The sequence below is a fragment of the Narcine bancroftii genome, chromosome 10 (genome assembly GCF_036971445.1).
Source record: "Narcine bancroftii isolate sNarBan1 chromosome 10, sNarBan1.hap1, whole genome shotgun sequence".
Lineage (NCBI taxonomy): Eukaryota > Metazoa > Chordata > Chondrichthyes > Torpediniformes > Narcinidae > Narcine > Narcine bancroftii.
This window is the reverse complement of record NC_091478.1, coordinates 7,073,474-7,092,780: the sequence shown is the minus strand read 5'-3', so window position 1 is coordinate 7,092,780 and position 19,307 is coordinate 7,073,474. Positions and strand designations below refer to the sequence as shown.

General features: G+C 36.8%; 1 protein-coding gene and 1 long non-coding RNA gene across 4 annotated transcripts in view; one reads left to right on the top strand and one right to left on the bottom strand.

Moving 5' to 3' along the window:
• dock1 (dedicator of cytokinesis 1) overlaps nt 1-19,307 on the top strand; it is a 354,235-nt gene that overhangs the window by 332,479 nt on the left and 2,449 nt on the right. For all 3 annotated transcript variants that reach the window (XM_069899676.1, XM_069899674.1, XM_069899675.1), the window contains exons 48-50: nt 7,963-8,108; nt 10,347-10,545; nt 12,081-12,219. In XM_069899676.1, the coding sequence (XP_069755777.1) occupies nt 7,963-8,108; nt 10,347-10,545; nt 12,081-12,219 (484 nt within the window). The remainder of the gene's footprint in view (nt 1-7,962; nt 8,109-10,346; nt 10,546-12,080; nt 12,220-19,307) is intronic.
• The window catches only part of LOC138744110 (uncharacterized), a 92,692-nt gene continuing 91,310 nt past the window's right edge, over nt 17,926-19,307 (bottom strand). Inside the window, exon 3 of the long non-coding RNA XR_011345291.1 lies at nt 17,926-17,983. This is a non-coding gene — a long non-coding RNA (uncharacterized lncRNA). The remainder of the gene's footprint in view (nt 17,984-19,307) is intronic.

Genomic DNA, 19,307 nt, shown 5'->3' with positions numbered 1-19,307 from the left:
GAGAGAAACTTCTAGGCTGGGACAATATTACACTAAAATTTAACTGGCGCCTTAAAGCTGGCAGCCGAACCCTATGGTCATTGACAAGCATTGTGCAGTTTGACAGTTAATCAGCTGTTGTTAGCCCGGGAAATTATCAATGAATGGAAACCACTCTCTTGACAGACCCAGCTAACAATTTGTAACTGAATGGCCATTCATGAATATTTAAATTTTCAGTCTGAGTTCTGTTAAGCCTGTTTCAGGAAGAAATTCTGGCCCATTTACACCTTTGTAAGATGTGCTTTTGAATTGTCAGCCAAAAGTCCATTTTAGTTGGGGGAGTGGGGGGTGAGGAGTTTGTGGCACATTGCTGTAACGCATTTGAAACCTTGGATTGTTCAAGGGATCTGTCTTCTGTGCATGGGATAGGCATGGGCCTCAGTGACTGAAGGATCCACACAGGCAACAGGCAGTCAGTGACTTCCGGTCAAGGGACTTACTGGACCAGGATTCGAGAGGGTTCCAAGGGCAAGAAGGCTCCCAAGGGGCCTCTGGTGCTGAAGACTTGCTCATTGTGTTAAAGCTTTGGATCTAGAGCTCAGGTTGTTGATGGATCAAACGGGTGTCTGTGTGGTTGCAGAGGCTGCAGGAGGCAAATCCACTCAGTGTCTCTGAAGGGACTCTATCCAACATTCTCTCTTACTGTAAGGGGGTGTCAAGCAGCATTAATGGCGAATGTCTAGCTGACACCAGGCAAAAGGAATTTTTGAGTAATATGTTCTGTACTATTATATGACATTAAAGAAATCTTGAAAATGTGCAGTTTGGCATACAAAGAAAATCAAGGACACTATTAGATTCAAAGAAAAGCATATAAAATTGACAGAAAAGCAGAAAGATTGGCTTCAGTTTTTACTTAAGTTAAAAAAAATCAAAGGGAAGAAAATAAACTATTAATTTCTCCGAAATCTGGGAGAGGGAGTAATAAAATTATCTGAAGTGGTAGACTAAGCAGTAGAGCTCCATAGTTTATAAATTTGGATGCATGTAAAGATCAATTATTTTTCCCAGACTGGAATGTGATTATGATCATTTTCAGGTTGAATAGAGCTACTATGGGAATTCAGCCTGGCATTTGGTGGCAAATTAGAGTCATGAAACATTTGTGTGTCAGGTATATCCTAATGATATTATTCTTCATGCATACCTGAAAAATTATGTTACGTTATTCTGTAGTGAATCTATTGTTAGGCTTTCTCAAAACAACCTTATTTTAATAGTACAGGTTGTACCTCTTTAATCTAGCGACGTTGGGACCTGGCCATTGCTGGACTACAGAAAATTCCGAAAAACAAAAATGGACCCCAAAGGGAACCCCTTATGTTAACATATCAAAGGTAGAACAAAGCTTAAAACTGTGGGGCGGCACAGTTAGCACCACACCATTACAGCACCAGTGATTGGTACCGGGGTTCAAGTCCCCAACCGCCTGTAAGGAGTTTGTACGAACTTACAGCACCAATGATTGGGACTGGGGTTGGAGTCCTGCACTGTCTGTAAGGAGTTTGTACTAAAGGCAGCAGATTCAAATGTGCTGGACCACAGATAAGAGAGGTACAACCTGTATTACTTGAACTACAACAGAACAATGTTAAGGAAATTTCCCTTAGCATTTCTCAGGCCTAGCAATAGAAACCCAACTTAGATAGCCTAAGCCTTGAAATTTATTGCATTTTCTGAGGCCCATCATTGCCCAATAAAGATACAAAGTTACAACTAATCACAATTCTCCAATTTCTTGACCAACCTCCCACTTATTTATTTGTCAATCTGCCCGGCCCACAAATCTCCAAACTACAATCTACGGCTCCCCCTGAATCTACAATCCTTTCAGGGGCCAATCTGTGAAGTGTCACCTAGGCCAACTGGCCTTACAACCCCATTCCCCCCTTTGCTGGATTTTCTGATATTTGGCTTTGGGTGTGTCATCTTAACATTGCAACCCTTAATTCAGTGGGACTGATGTGCGGGGCCACAGATCTTTGACACAGCTTTGGGTGTGTCATCTTAACATTGCAACCCTTAATTCAGTGGGACTGATGTGCGGGGCCACAGATCTTTGTGTATTTCCAAGTGATTAATCCATTTCCAAAGTGATCATTGACTTGCTATTGCAACAACTGATTGAAGTACCATTATAGATGACAGTTTTTAAATCTAGGCATTGGTTTAATATTTAGTGTTTCTATCTTGTGATTTATGGATTCAGTCAATTTGCATTCTAACAAAAATCAGCTCCCAATTCTACTACTTCAATCTCACTTCAACCACTGTCCAATTCCCAAACATCTAGCTCTCAATTTTCTGTAATTTTTTTTAAAAAGTTGAGATTACAGCAAGAAAACCTATAATCGAAAATCTAATCTGCATTGTTACCTTTTGAATGGCAGTTTCAGGTATTACTGCTGTTTTGCAATTTTTCCTCACAACTTAATTGTTCTTTCCCTCTTTTCACTGGCAGGAGAGGCAGCAGACTGATAATTCACGACAAGAAAGTACTCAGTGATTTGTTACACTTTGAAATGCATTGTGTAATGGGAAGTTGGAAACATTTCTAACATTTTAAAAGGGAAGTGAAATATACATTATAAGGAAATATTTATGGGTTTTGCCTAAGGAGAAGAATACAATAAGTCCTTGAATAACGTCTCATTATAACATTGATGAGAAAAAAAATACGCGGTATTTCACCGTGATACAAAATTGGTTTTGTTTAATGTCGATCCACTTAAATTAGCATTTTCCAAGAACGTATCAACAACGTTAAGTATGGACCTGCTGTAGATCTTATGCAAAATTCTTCTAAAGCAAGGATTATGGTCCTTCTACTGCATCACCCTCTGTTTTTATGCAGATATTTTATTGGAATAAGAGTCTTGACTTTTTTTTCTCCAATCTTTAAATTGAAACTTTGTCTTACAGTTTTCATTGATGCTTAGAAACACATTGGTGAAATGAAAAAATAGTTCTGCATAGTTGCACTATTAAATCTCTACATTGTAAGATCATTAAATATGATTAGTATACAAATATGGATCATTGTCTTCAGGAACATAATAGCAGTTTCACCTTGTTATTTATTTATAACTATTAATCATTATTAATGGTTGCCAAGTGAAAATTGAGAGTTATATACTGTTTTTAGCATGGAGTAACATTACTGCAGATAGCAGTTCATATATTTCAAATTTTGGTTTCCTCTTTTTTAATTCACGTGGGGAATGTCATTCATGATATTTATGTCCCATGAAGCTGGACTTCTGATAAATGACTAAAAGTGAACACACTGCTGTTTAAAACATACACCAGCAGCAGTGGACAAACAACAGAGGTTAATCATTTTGTTTGGTGGCATTTGCTGAAGAAGACTGTTCAGCAGAAATGTCATGGCTCTTCTGCAAATGACACCAAGGAATATTTATGCCTATCTGATGAGCCAGCTTGAACCCCAATTTAAGACTTTCAATTATGACCACATTCTGAGAGATGCATTGGTTTAGCAGAAACCACTTGTGTAGAATGTTCCAGTTCCTAGATACATTCACTTCCTCATCTCTCATGAGGAAAGCTTTTTGCTTTCTTGTTTGGCTCTTAATGCCCTTTTAGGAAAATTGTCCCTATATTTGAGGACTGGAACTGTTCCAAAATCTCCAACCAATCTATCTTGCTGATGGAGACGGGACCCATAACAGTGATAAGGTTGATTGCCTAATGCATTCCAACAGTTGGCCATTTGATAGTTGTCAAGCCCAATTTCAACAGGAGTCCAAATATAGATAGGCATTGGACATGCATTCGACTCACAGAAGCAGGCAGTTTGGCTTAATTTATCCATGCCAACCAAGCTAGTCCCATTTGCCTGCATTCAGCCTAAACTTTTCCTTTCTATATCTATCTGTCTAAATATCTTTTAAATGTTACAAATTGTCTCTTCTTCTACCACTTCCTTTGGTTGCTTGTTTCATATGCCCACCACCATCTGTGTGAAGAAGGTGCCTCTCAGATTCCTTTTAAATCTTTCCATCTCACCTTAAATCTATGTCCTCCAGTTTTGGATTCCCCTACCCTGGGGAAAAAGTCATGACAAACTCCCCTGTCTGTGCCCCTCATCATTTTTTTTTAACTAATACAAGGTCCTCCCATAGTCTCCTACACTTCAGGGAGAAAGGTCCCATCTTTCTCCACCTAATTCAAACCGACCAGACCTGGTAACATTGTCATGAATCTTTTCTGCACTCTTTCCACCTTAATGATATCTTTAATATAGCTGGGTGATCAGAACTCCACACTCACCAATGTCCTGACTGATGAGGGCAAGAGTGCCAAACACCTTCACCGTTTTGTCTACTGCATCTCCATTTTCATGGAACTATGTATCTGTACCCCAGGTCCCTTCATTCTGCGGCACTCCCAGTCTTGTACCATTCACTGTGTAAGTCCTCCCAACTGGTTTCCCAACCAATATGCAACACTTCACACTTGTCCAAGTTAAATGCCATCTGTCATTCCTTGACCCACTTTTCCAGTTCATCTACATCCTTTTGTAATAAAAGATAACATTGTTTGCTGTCCACTATACAACCAATTTTTGCAGTCATCCCCAAACCTAACCATGCTAACTATATTGTCATATTGATTGTTTTTTAATAAAAATGACAAATAACAGTGGATCCAGCACCAAATCCTTGCACCATACCGTTGCTGAGGGGCCCTGAATCAAATTAACAGCCTTCTATTAGCATCCTCTATTGCGTATTATCAATCCAATTTTGCATCCATTTGGCCAGCTCGCCCTTGATCCCCTGCAATATGACCTTCCAGACCACCTTTCCCTGCAGGACTTTGTATGTAGACATTTACTGCCCGATCCTCATCAGTTTTCTTGGTCACCTCTTCATGGGCAGAGGATTCTACAGCATGTAGAATGGCAAGGAAGAGGTCAGGAGATTTATTCCTCATGGCAATTCATCCACAACATGTTCCAAGGACGGGGGGCGTGGCAAGATGGTGTAGAGCCCAGACGTGTAATCTCGACCTCTCTGGCCAGACTTTTAAGAACCTGTCTTTAACTTATTGTTTTTAAGTTTAAACTTTTTAAAAACTTAGCTTAAAGTATTAAGGAGTTGTTATGGCCACAAATGGCAAAAAGATTAAACCTCAAGTACAGAAGAAACTACATTTTCAGAGTATTGAAGATTTAGGGCCTAGAAAAACTGCAGCTGAAAAAAAAATGATTACTGCTCACCGGGAGAAGGATATCTCTGCAATTATTTATTCTCAGGAGGAAAGTGCGTGTTTCCAAGAAGTGGATCCTGATTCTGGCAGTCTGCCAATAGCTGAGGGAGCTCGCAGAAAAATGAATCCATTGTTTGAAACCACTCAGGCAGTACTTCAATCTGAAGAGCTTGATCTTATCCGTGAGTTCTTGAAACAACAGCGATTTGTGAGGGGAGACCAGCATCAACCCCCTGAGGAAGTCGGGGTGTCGTCATTGGGAGTTCAAACACGCAGTAAAGCTGTTAAAATGCCTGCTGTTGAGCAGGAGTTGCAGTTATCTGGTTCTGACACTATGTTAAAGAAAACAGGGTCAGGTCTTTCTGAACTACAAGTTAACCTGTTAAGTACCGTTACTCAGCCGATATTGCAAGAGTTAGCTCAAATGAAAGATAGTATGAGCTCAGAATTCATTACAGTTAATACACGAATTGAAGTATTTTCTGAAGATTTTTAAAAATTTCAGTCTGCCTTTTTGGAATGTAAACAGCAAGTGGCCTCTAATACAGAAAAAGTGATGGAGGTGGAAAATCCGTTAAAGAATTGCGAGAACGTGAAAAGGAGTTAGAGAGAAAAGTAGATTATTTGGAGAATCAAAGTAGAAGGAACAATGTGAAGATTGTTGGTTTGCCGGAAGGTATGGAAGAACAAGATCCTCTTTTGTTTTTTTACAGAATGGATCCCACAAATATTGGGATGAGAATTTTTCTCTGGAGGCTTGGTATTGGAAAGAGCTCATAGAGCCTTAAGAAGAAGGCCTCCGCCTGATCAATCACCGAGACCTGTGATAATTCGATGCTTGAATTATTTGGACAGAGAAACGATACTTCGTCTAGCAGTGCAATATGCAGGACAACGACAAGCTCTGTTAATGATTCAGAATAGTAGAGTTTTTTTTAATCCCGATTTGAGTCAAGAGGTTATTCAGCGTCGGCGTCGATTTAATCCAGTTAAAGAAGTTCTGTGGCGTAAAGGCTGTTAGTCTACTTTTCGTTATCCGGCAATGTTGAAGGTGGTTTGTGGAGACTTTCAATCTTGGTTTTTTGAGAATGAGCGTGAAGCAATGATTTTTGCTGATTCGTTGCCAGATGTAAGAGGACAAAGACGTAGCCCACCATTGTCTCCTAAAGAAAAATCTGGTTGTTCTGGAAATGGGAGAAATGGGAATGGAAAGAGTTTAATTTCTCCTGAAATGGGGTTGTCGAGTTTGGAATCTCTTGGATGAATAGAAGAACTTACTTATTCTTACTTTATTTTTATGTCATTATGTATCTTGTTGTTATTTTTTGTTTGGCTGGGAAGGGAGAGATTTACTCTATGTTCTGTTAGTCATCAGCCACTGGTGGGTGATCCACACCCAAGTTTGGTTTAGGGATTACTACCTTTTGGTAGTTTTTTTTTGGGGGGGGGGGGTTTTACTTTATCTTTTTTTTTCTATTTTATTTAGACTTTAATTTGTGGTTTCTTTTTCTCCTATTGGAGAGCCTATTTACGTTACTTTTGAGTTTTTATATATAGATATTATTAGTTCTTAGTAATATTAGTAGATATGTCAAAGTTGAGGTTTGCTACTTTTAATGTTTGAGCTAATTAACTCTTAAGCGTAAACGCATTTTTGCGTATATTAAGAAAAAGAAAAATTGATGTCGCTTTTTTAATATGGTTTTCATGAATCAGATTTGTGTTTTAGATGTGGTAACGCTGTTGGAACATTTTATCACTTGGTTTGGTCATGTGTATATATAAATATATATATATACACAATCTTTTTGGAAGAAAGTACAATTGTTTCTAGAATACCTGTATAAGATTAAGATACTTTTAGATCCGACAGTATTTTTATTGGGTAGTTTGCAACCTTTGAAAGGTCTGGGATTAGATAAATTTCAACTTGCTTTTGTATACTTAGCATTATCTCTAGTAAAAAAAATGTATTGTTATATCTGGAAAGACGAATATGATTGATGTTAATAGATGGCAAAATGAGATGAAATATTGTTTAATAATGGAAAAAAATCACATGTATGTTTCGCATGATAACTAATTTTTTTAATTAATAAGTGGTTGTTATATTCAGAATATTTACATTTAGATTTACATTGATTAGATCTTAATATGTATGCTTAATTTTTCTTTTTCTTTCTTTATGGCTCTCCTTAGGAGAGTTGGCTGAAAAGGGGCGGGGGTCCCTTTTTTTTTTCTTTTATATATATATATAAAATATATCGTTCATGTTTAGTTTATTGTTATATATATTACTTATCTGTATTTTGAACGAATAAATAAAGTTTAAAAAAAAACATGTTCCAAGGACCTGTGACAAGGACTGAACCAGCCTGCCACATCCCAATCTTGGCTGTTGAAACATATCTTTCTCAGCTTGGCAACCTCAATCAGAATTCTGCATTGATCTCTTCCTCCAGATTGTTAAGAGAACTAATTTTGATACTGAAAAATACTACTAATACACAGCCTTGTAATTTAAAAGCAGATTAATTTTGAATTTCTTATGTTACTGATTAATGTTCACACGCAAGGTGTTTGAAAGAACTGTGTTGCATCACATTTATTATTGGAACACAATTTATAGTCAAGTACATTAAAAAGGTAGATTTGTTTCTACTCTGTAATTCTTGTTCCTCTCAGACTGCAACTCTGGATGAGCGCAGAGGTAGTCGGCCTCGTTCCATGGTGCGCTCCTTCACAATGCCATCAACTCCGCGACCTCTCTCTGTTGCATCAGTCTCCTCCATCTCATCTGACAGTACTCCATCCAGGCCAGGTTCTGATGGGTATGTTTTACAGTTAGTGTGATTACTTATTGTCAAATTTATCAGCAAGTTAGAATTCAGATTTTTTAGCAAATTAATTTATGCTTGAATATTATAAATGCACCAGTAGTAGGATCTTGTTTGAGATAATGCATTTAGAAAGGAACAGTATATTGTTTGGCTTCTCTTTGGCTTTCAGTCAGGCCAAGCTCATATCTACAAATCTGAGCCATCCTAACACCTGGGAGTTCTGTGGACATAACTGTAGGAAATATTCTCTCCTATCCAATCAATACCTGTATATGATTGCAGAAAAGAGCCTTTACTCTGTCCATTAACCAATTCTCAGGACACATTGCGATGTTATCAAGGATTTTGTTTGAGACTCTTGTGTGTTATCTTATGGTAGACTTTTTTAACCTCAAGATGCACTACACAGGTTCTACATCAGCTATTCTGCTCATTTTAATCTAAAGTACCAGATTTATTTAACATGGTTTCATTTTCATAAACCCATGTTGACTGCCCAATCCTATAATTTTCTATGTTCCTGAAAAATAGATTTTAGTTATTTTACTTACTGATAAAGATTGACTTGTCTGCGTTCCACATTTTCTAACTCTTCTTTATTGGTTAATAATTAAATATTTACTATCTTCCAATCTAGAATTCTTGATTCAATGGGATTTTGTTGATATAAATTGTGTTGGGATTAGATATTTATACTAGCAGTTGTAAAAAAAATTGAAATATTTGGATATAGAGCTATTAATAATGAAGCAATTGTTAAAGAACGTTGTTAAGAGACGTTGATTAGATATAAAGATTGCAGAAAAAAATGTCGCAACACAAACACTAATTTATATACAAAACAGGCTACTACAAGAGCAGAGTCGACATTGCATATTTTATTTAACACAAAGAATGTAATGATTGTCATGCTAAATTTTATTCCAAAGTCAAACTAACAACAGAGGTAAACAAGAAAATCTGCAGATGCTGGGGTCTAGTGCCAAAGTGGTGGAGAAGCTCGGTAGTTCACGCAGCATCCATAGAAAATAAAAGGCAGTCGATGTTTCGGGCCTGAACCCTTCCTTCTTCAGGAGTTCCGAAAATAAGAGAGGCACCTTAATACAAAAGAGAGGGTAGAAGAGAAAAAAGGCTGAGAATTGATAGGAGAAAAGGGCAAAGAAAAATACAGCTCTCTGATAGAAGGAAGGGAATGGGCAGATGAGGGCAAGGATTAATAGAAATGGAAGATGACATTGATGTAACCTGATTAGAGACTGTTGAGACAGAATACAAGGTGTTGTTCCTCCAGTTGTGGGTGGTCTCAAGTTGGCAGCACTAGGCCTAGGACAGATGTGTTACTGTGGCAATGGGGTGTAGAATTAAAGTTGGTGGCTGCTGGGAGGCCCTTGTGATGCAGTGGACAGAGCATAGGTGTTCACCCTATTTGACTTTAGGGCAACAGATTTTGGACTTTGAGGAGAACTAACACACAGCTTTGAAATATTGGCATGCACTTTCCAGAAAATTACTTGCATTTTACCACGTTACTGAGTTAAGATGATGAAACAAATAGGAAAATACATTTGAAAGTCTAACAGCATAGTGGTAACTTCCTGCAACCAGGCATTGGACCTGGTGCAGAAATAACATTTATATGAATTTAAATAGAGAAGAATAGCTGCAGGGGACCTAATAATGGATTAAGTAATTTACAGTTTTAGAATTAATTTGGTTGACTTAAATATTTCTAATTGGTTTTAAGCTTTAAGAAAAAATGTTAAACAAAAATGTTTGAATTACAGAGGTCATGGACTCGTAGGCTATAAAATTTGTTTCTGACATTTCTCTTGGAGGCTTCTTCTGGCATCACCACCTGATGAGTTTTAAGTCAGGAAAGCATTTCTAATGAAGATCTGAATGGCTTTTGCAAAGAGATCCATTCAAGAGAATCATGGATTTAGCAGATGGATAAGCAATAAGCTTATGGCAAATTCTGAGATCATTAAAAGAGTAATGCAAAATTCAAACAAAGTACTTGCTGTGTTTACTTCTCCATTTTCCCAAAAGATACATTTAAGTATTTAACATTAAAATACAAAAGCAATTTTAACAAAAATCTTTGGATCATAAATGTTGCATTGGAGATTTACCAAACTCCATGAAGACATCTATTTGCTCCAAAAAATACAGTATTATGGGAATATATAATTATGTTTCTTTTACTTTTCTCAATATGATTTATTTTAGATTTATTCTGGAGCCCCTTCTTCCAAAGAAGATGCATTCAAGATCTCAGGATAAATTAGATAAGGATGATTTTGACAAAGACAAGAGAGATAAAAAGAAAGAAAAGAGAAACAGCAAACACCAAGAAATGTTTGACAAAGAATTTAAAGCCACTGATATTTCCAGCCAATCTGCAGAGGCAGTCATTCTTTCTGAAACGGTAAATGTATGATCATTTGTGAACCAAATGTTTCTATCATTAACTCTAGATATTCAGTGTTCTTTACAGCTATTTAAAGTGAGGGTACTGTGAGCTATGAAATAATTAGGAGCTCCTGTTTTAATGACTGCAGAAAAAAAGTTGACTTTGAAAAGTATAATTAAAAAAAATTCTCTTCATTGATTTTGGAAACACTAACATCTTATCAGATTGTAAAATAGAATAATGGATTTGCATTTAATGTTCACAACGATGTTATGTTGACCAGTGAGTGCATCAAAGATACAGATAGATGTTTTCGCTGTAAGAAGGAAACGGGAACAACAGTACATGCAATTTGGGCATGTGAGAAAGTGGAAAAGTTTTGGGAAGATCTAAATCGGGTATTAAATAAAATCACAAAAAGCAACATACCAAAAAATCCAGAGATCTTTCTTTAAGTAATATAAGAAGTAAAGAACTTGGACTCGATTTGGATGGAGCACAAAAAAGATTTATTATGATAGCCTTAGCTGTAGCAAAAAAATATATTATGTCAACCTGGAAATCAGAAGATAACCTGAGAATACAGCAATGGTACCTAGAAATGAAAAAATAACATATAATTTAAGAAATAACATCACAGTATTCAAACAAATTTGGGAACCGTACATGGTTCTACCGCGGACCTCCACCCCCTAAAATGACAGAATGAGAAGAAGACGAAATGAACTGACCCAGTGTGTAAAAGTAGATCCCACAATTTTCTTGTTTATTTTCATTGTTTGATTACATTGTTTTAATGGGTTTAATGTATCATGAGCGTTGAGTGGGTGGGGAGAAAATGACACTGTGTATATTCAAGAGGGAAATGTTTATGTGTATTTTGGTCAATATTCATAGTGTGAAAAATTTTTTAAAAAGATACAATTAATATATTCAGTCCTAAGGAACAGAAAATCCATGCAAAGTGATTGTGGGAGTGAGGAAAATAACAAATTAGAAAAATATAAAGAAAGCAGAAGTGAAAACAGAATCACAAAAAGTAAAGGAGATTCAGGAGGAGTATATTTGATACTTCAGATGTCTTCAGGTCCACATTTATTTGAAAAAATCTTTGTAAAGGATTAATGAGTTCTAGTCACCATGAGCATTGAAGCCATCTGAATCAAATTGCACTCTGCCAGTTATCTGGGGGTTCCATGGAATTAGAAATATATGGATTAAATTATTATCAATATATTGTCAGTCCAGTCCTACCTACTAAGTAAAAAACTTAGCTCATTATTTCACCTTCCTTACTAGAAATAATAATGGTATTTCTTCTATCAACCTTAATAAAATATCAACATTAAATTTTATCTGAACCAGGTCAATTAATACCTTTTTAAATATGAATTAATATTATAACATGTTAACACAGAATAAGAAAACTATTTAGGTCTCAAATATTCATCGTTTGATCTGTATATTCTCGTGTAACAAGTCATTTGTAAAACTCCTATTAAAACAGAAGTTAATTTTTAATGACATAACAACTTGACTCTTGTTTTCAGATCAGTCCACTACGACCACAGAGACCAAAGAGTCAAGTGATTAATTTATTGACTGGTGATAAACGGTTTTCTGCATCATCAGTACCAAATCCAGTAACGCCCAGGGCTAAGTTATCGTTCTCCTTACAGCCTGGTCTGAGTAAGTACTTTTATAAGCCATGAAAGGAATGATGAAGTTATTTTTCATTCGTGGCAGTATCGACAACAAGATGGCATTGGTTTAAGTTAAGATAAGAGCAAAGAGTTTAAAGTGGATCTGAGGGATGTCTTCATTTTCCATGATGGTTGACGGTTGGAACATGTTGCCAGAGGAATCAGACACAATTCCTGTAGTTCAGAAGACATTTAGATAGAGACTTAAATTGGTATACAAGTGAGCAGGCAAAATGGACGTGTTGAGTCAAGAGGCATGTTCTGTGCTATACAATTTGATGACATTTTTTATTACTACCAGGAAGGGTGTGGAGGCAACTGCGTAAAATTATATTGTATGGGTGTTTAATTCAGTGATTAATATTGTATTTGTGCTGGAGTTCAACAGTATCATTTTCTAAGTCATAAATTGTTCACTTACTTACCCCTTTCACAGGACCCCACCATCTCCAACCTCATCACCTCTGGTCACCCTTCCACAGCCTCCAAACTTAATGTCTTCCATCCCCACACTGCCCTTTTCTACCTTTTACCCAAGATACATAAACCCAACCATCCGGGTAAACCCATTGTTTCTATTTGCCCTTCATTTCTTCAGATTCCCTAAACTGGAACACCTCATCTTCATGACAGATGTCCAATCTCTTTATACCTCCATCCCCCATGAAGAAGATCTGAAAGCATTTTTCTGAACCAGAGACCCGACGAGTCACCTTCTACCACCATCCCCTTTGCCTTATCTCACTTCCCCCAAATCAAAAGAGTAGCCATGGGTTCCCACATGGGTCCCAGCTGCACCTGCCTATTTGTATGCTACATGTCTACACAGGTAATGCTCCCCAACTCTTCCTCCAGTATATCAACGACTGCATCAGGGCTGCCTCATGCACCCATGATGAACTCGTCAACCATTCACTTCACAGCCAACTTCCACTCAATCTAAAACTCACCTGGTCTATCTCCGACAGCACTCTCCCCTTTCTGGATCATTCGGTCTCCATCTTGGGAGACAAGCTTTCCACCAACATATATTACAAACTGGACTACACTTCCTCACACCCTTCAAGATTCTATTCCCCTCTCTCAATTTTTCAGTCTCTGCCGCACCTGTTCCCAAGATGAGGTCTTCCAGTTCAGATCTTCTGAAATGTCTGCCTTCTTCCACAAACATGGCTTCCCCTCCTCCACCATCAACTCAGCCCTCACCCACATCTCCTCCATTTCCCGCTCATCTGCCCTGGCCCCCTTTCCCCAGATGCAACAAACACAGGATTCCCTTTGTCCTTACCTCCCACTCCACCAGTCTCTGAATCCAACATGTTATCTCCCAAATTACCCTTTGATTCAGACGTCTGCCGATATTTTTCCGTACCTTGATGAAAGGCTCAAGCCCAAAATGTCAGTTATATATAGTAAAGATAAAAATACATAAGGACACTGACCTGCTGAGTTTCTCCAGCATTGAGTTTTTACTTCAACTATGGTGTCTGCAGGCTTTCATGTTTACTTCATATGTCATGGAAACAAGCCTTTCAGCTCAATCTATCTATGCTGACCCAAAACGCCCCACCCACCTGCATTTTGCATGTATCCGTCTAAATCTATCCATGCATCTGTCCAAATGTTTCTTAAAAGTTGCAATAGTACCTGCCTCAACTACCTACAGCAGCTTGTTCCATTCACCTACCAATCCTTTTGCATCCCTTTGGAAGTTATAACCAGTACACATGCTGACATTAAATTCGACCAAGTCATTCCAGAAGCACCATTCTTATATACTCCCAGCATAGCTAAAACCTCTCATCTTTATGGTAAAATGATATCCCTTTAAGTTGCTCCATTCTTCTCTAAGAATCCCAAAGGCATATTGCAGATTGTCAACCTGAAAGGTAGCAATTTTTTTCCCTGAAAAAGTGCAATACCCCTTGAGCGCTACTAATGTTTTTCTGAAATAGTCTTTGTCGCAACATTCCTTGGCCAGCAACTGAAATCGAAATGTTAACAAGTACTTACTAAAGAGAGCAAAAAACAAACTGCTGGAGGAACTATGTCGGTCTTTACTAGAAATAGAAACAATTTGGGTGTTAATAAAAATTAAAATAATTTGTTTAAAAATAATTTTCTTACTTTAATGACTATTTTAAGAAGTCTTTAGCTCAGTCGTCTCCTCTCTCAATGTCACTAATTTGACGAATAATGATAACAAAGTTTTTGTATATTTTCCAAGCTATTCCCATTTTTGTTCCCAAAACCATTTTTATTCACTTAATTATTTTAGTAAATTTTTCCTTCAAAACCATAAAAAGAAAGATGGTTTGTCATTACCTAATTTTAGATTTTATTATTGGACTCCTAATATTAGATGATTCATTTTTTTGGATTCATTATAAGAATAGAATGGATCCTTCAAATTGGATTAATTTAGAAATGAACTCTACTAAAAAATATTCTTTTATTTTGATACTTTGAGCGCCATTGCCTTTTTCTGCTTCGAAATTAACCAATAATTTTGTTGTTAAGCATACTTTGAGAATTTGGTTTCAATTTAGAAAATGTTTTGAATACCATTGATTTTTTACCTGTTAGCCCTACATAACTTCATTCTTTTTTCCAACCTTCTGTGCAAGATTCTGCTTTTCATGAATGGTTTTAAGCTGGGTATCCAAGATTTATTTATTAATAATAATTTAGCTTCATTTGAACAACTATCTCTTAAATTTAAACTACCCTAACATCATTTCTTTAGATATCAACAAATTAGGAGTTTTTTTGGGCTCTGTAGAGCTGGTCATGGCCAGAATTAACACGTACCTAAACAAAGATCTGGACCCACAGCAGATGCAATATCGCTGAATCTCCTCAAACAGCAATTCATAGACCACAGTTCGGCCTTCAATACCATTATTCCCTCAATGCTGGTTAAGAAGCTACAAACTCTAGGCCTCTGTTCTCCTTTCTGCAACTGGATACTTGACTTTCTCATTAGAAGACCACAGTCTGTACGAATTGGAAACAACATGTCCTCCTCTCTAATTATCAGCAAAGATGGACCCCAAGGATGTGTGCTTAGCCCACTGCTTTACTCATTATACACTCTGACTGTGTGACCAGGCACAATTCCAATGCTATCTACAAGTTTGCCGATGACACCATAGTTGTCGGCAGAATCACAAATGGCAATGAGGAAGAGCACAGGAGGGAGATAGATTAGCTCATTGAATGTTGTAACTACAACTACCTTGCACTCAACATCAGCAAAACCCAGGAGATGAGTGAACTTCAGGAGGAAGTCGGGAACACGACCCAGTGCTCATCGAGGGCTCAGTAGAGGAGAGGGTCGAGAACTTCAAATGCCTGGGTGTCAACATCTTCGAGGATCTGTCCTGGAGCCTTCTCGTTGATGCAATCGCGAAGACCAGACTTCACTCTATCAAGCATATCTACATGAGGCAGTATCTTAAAAAAGCAGCCTCTATTCTCAAAGAGCCCCCACCCAGGCCAACTCACCTACCATCAGGAAAAAGGTACAGGAGCCTAAAGATGAGCACTCAATAGCAAAAGGGCAGCTTCTTCCCCACTGTCATCAGATTCCTGAATAATCAATGAACCAAAGACACTGCCCTACTTTTCATGCACTACTTTTAAAATTTATAGTAATGTTGTAAGATGGTTCTAATATGAATGTTTGGACAATGATGCTGGCACAAAACACCAAATTTCATGACTTGTTCATGGCAATAAATTCTGAGGCTTCCTGAAGTCCTTGCTATAATACGATAGGAGTGATCTATAATTTTAAACCAAATCAAAAAAAGCTGATATCAGCTATATATGATTTATTATTAAAGTCTAGGGATAATTCCCTAGATAAGATTAAAAAATTAATGGAGCAAGATCATCAACTTTCATCTTCGGATACCACATGGAATTCTATCTTAAAATTAATGAGTTTATCTTCATTATGTGCCTGACATTCACTTTTACAATTTAAGGTGGTACATAGAACTTGCTTTTCTAAAGTTCAATTGGCTAAATTGTACTCTAACACCGGAGTAAGACTGAAAAAGGTACTTTGTTACATATGTTTTGGTTTTGTTCCTCTCTTTCCATTTTTTGGGAAGATAGCTTTATCTTGAGTTCTCAATATGAATCTGATACCTAATCCTACAATTTCCCTTTTCGGGCAAACTAATACAACTGATTTGAATTTAACTATGTCTCAATCCCATGTCGTCTCTTTTGCCTCCCTTATTGCTAGATGTTCAATACATGAGATGGAAAGTTGCTGTCCCTCCTGGCTACCTGATATGGCATGCCAAACTTTGAGGGGGGGGGGGGGGGGAAATCAGATGTTCTTCAATTGTAACAGATTTAAATTTTCTAAGTTTAGGGGGTCCTTTTATTAATTATTTTTGTAATTTTTAAGATCACTTGGATCTTGTTTTATGAGCTTGTGGTTTCTTTTGATGGTAGTGAAATTATATGTATTTACCAGATAACTTCAGAAGGGAAAGGGGGTAGAATTTGTAGTTTAGTATAATATTGACTTTTTAAAAATCTTTTTCAATTGGCCATATGTTACAATTGTTTAAGTTATTTTTTTTTCCTGTATATTCTATTTTATATATTATCTTTGATTAATGGCTTCTATTTATGGACCATTTCAGTAAAAATCCAATAAAATATTGAAAAAGAAACCATTTGGGATTTTTCTAGATGGAAAAATAAATTAGCCTTCTTGAGTTGAAATGCATCTTTTTAAATAAAATAGTGATAAGGGAATAGTACACAAGAGGGAAGATAACATTAGCCCAGTACATTGCAGTCATCCTGTTTTAGAAAGCAGTCGAGACTATACTGTGGGCCTCTAAATAATTTCCTTAGCATCTTAATTATAAAAAAAAATAGAAACTAAGACTGTCTTCAATGGAAGAGAAAGGGATTTGATAGAAGCATATAGAATTATGAGTGAAATTAATTCCACTGATCAGTATGGGTATAGTTCTATCACATTTTTTAAAAATAGTAACATCCCAGAATGTCAACTGAGGCCCAGTCAGCAACCCCCTCCCCTCCCAATCTTTTTTCTGTCCCTTTTTTTTGTATGTTTGTTTTTGATAATTTGTGGTGAGAGGGAGGTGGGGGAGGGGGAAAAAAGACAATACAAAGTGCTCTATAAAAGGGGAAGATTGATCTATATTGTTCATAAAGCACGAGTCTGTAAAATCAAAAATAAAATTTTCCAAAAAAAAACTATAATAGCCATATTTAACTATTAAAAAGTCATTAGTCGAATAGAGCAAATATAGTGGAATCCACAACAAGATTTTACAGTCAGTGGCAAAATTGATTTCTTGATGTAAATGTGATCTGTATCACTGATGCCTCTATATTTGAATTGTGTACATCAGTTTGGCAGAATTACTGGTTAACTGTCAGTTATAGGTATATGATTTATCTGCTATGTTATGAGTATCATTTTTATTTGTAATTTTACTTTAAGTTCATTGGATTGTGCCCATTGCCTGTGCTATTCCCACAGCCGCATTTTGTGTCTACTTGTTAACATTGATCCTAAAATGCGGCACCACTGCAGTTCTCTGAGGTAGAACGGACTGTGAGTGGTGACTAGGCCCGTAGCAGTAGTCCTGACACTCTGTTTAAAAGCCACCAAGGCGACCTTTTAGCAGCTTACCTCTGCTTCAGTTCACTGAAGTAATTTCCATTTGTGGTCAACAGAGTCTTCATTCCTGAAAGGCAAAGACAATTAAATAGAGTTGTGCTGTTCTTTCTCTTACAAAATAAATGTCTGTGGGAAGAATTTTACTCCATGTATCAAACATTTAAAAACAATTCAAAGAGTTTTAAATAGTACACTATTTAACTGCACTTACATTTCCATTTAAAATCAGCAACTGTCTTTAAATAAAATGCCACAAAAGTTTGTTGAGGCCAGTTCATTCAAAAAGGAATTAGATGTGGCTCTAACAGCTAAAGGAATGAAGTGGAAGGCGAGAAAGCAGAAATAAGGCCCTGAAGCTGCAAGAACAGACATGATCATTTTGAATGGTGATACAGATTCAAAGGGCTGAATAGCCTACCCCAGCATCTATTTTCCATGAAAATTTAAATAGTAGGAAAAACAGAGCATGTTACTTAAAGTATTGACTGTAAACCTTCACATTTAAAGGAATTTTTGTAAGGTAAAGGTAAAAATGGTTAAATCATGTGTGTGAATTGCAAAAAATGAATGAGTCAAATGTAATAAAGTAAGGACATACTAAAATCTTTGTTTGTAAATTTAAATATTCCTCTCATCTGTCACTGCCCAAATAGGAATAGAATTTCTCTCATTATAGTTGGCTTAAACGGCTGGAGTAGCAAGTTATTTAATGGACAACAATAGCTTCAATTTTACACGTGAACCAGATTATCTTTGTCTTAAGCATGTATGTCAATTGTTTTTATGTTAAGGGAAGAATGGTGGCCGGTGGTTTGGTGGTCTTATGAGTAGGCACTGATGGAGAGATGTTAGTGTGATGACAAAGTTACTAGAAAAACATTCAGACTAAATGCAAGTTCAATTTAAAGCAAAGCATCTTAGGAATTTACACTATTAATGACATTTATTGGAAGATATTATATCACTCCAGAGTCCCCAATCTTGTTGATCACTCAATTCAGGTGCACTTTGGAATTAGCAATAAATGCTGGCCTAACCAATAATGTATACATCTCATGAACAAATAACATAGTTGCCTTCCCTCCCTTGGAATGGATGGACAAGCACCAATTGCTACAGTAAGTGCACAAGATTGTTGTCTGTAGTCAAGGACACCATGCAGGCAGGCCAGGGATTGGCCAATTGAAAAAAATGCAAGAGAAATCTACTATTTTGGTTCTCTTCTGAAATTAAAATTTTCACTGAATACTGTACTATTTGGGTTGTAGGCATGATGTAATTGTGAATGTTGCCTATAAAAATATTTACCCATAATTTCTTAAAGGCAAGCAGCTCTATCCAAGTTTTGTTTTACCTAATAGGTAGGAAAAAGATATTAATTGAATGAATCC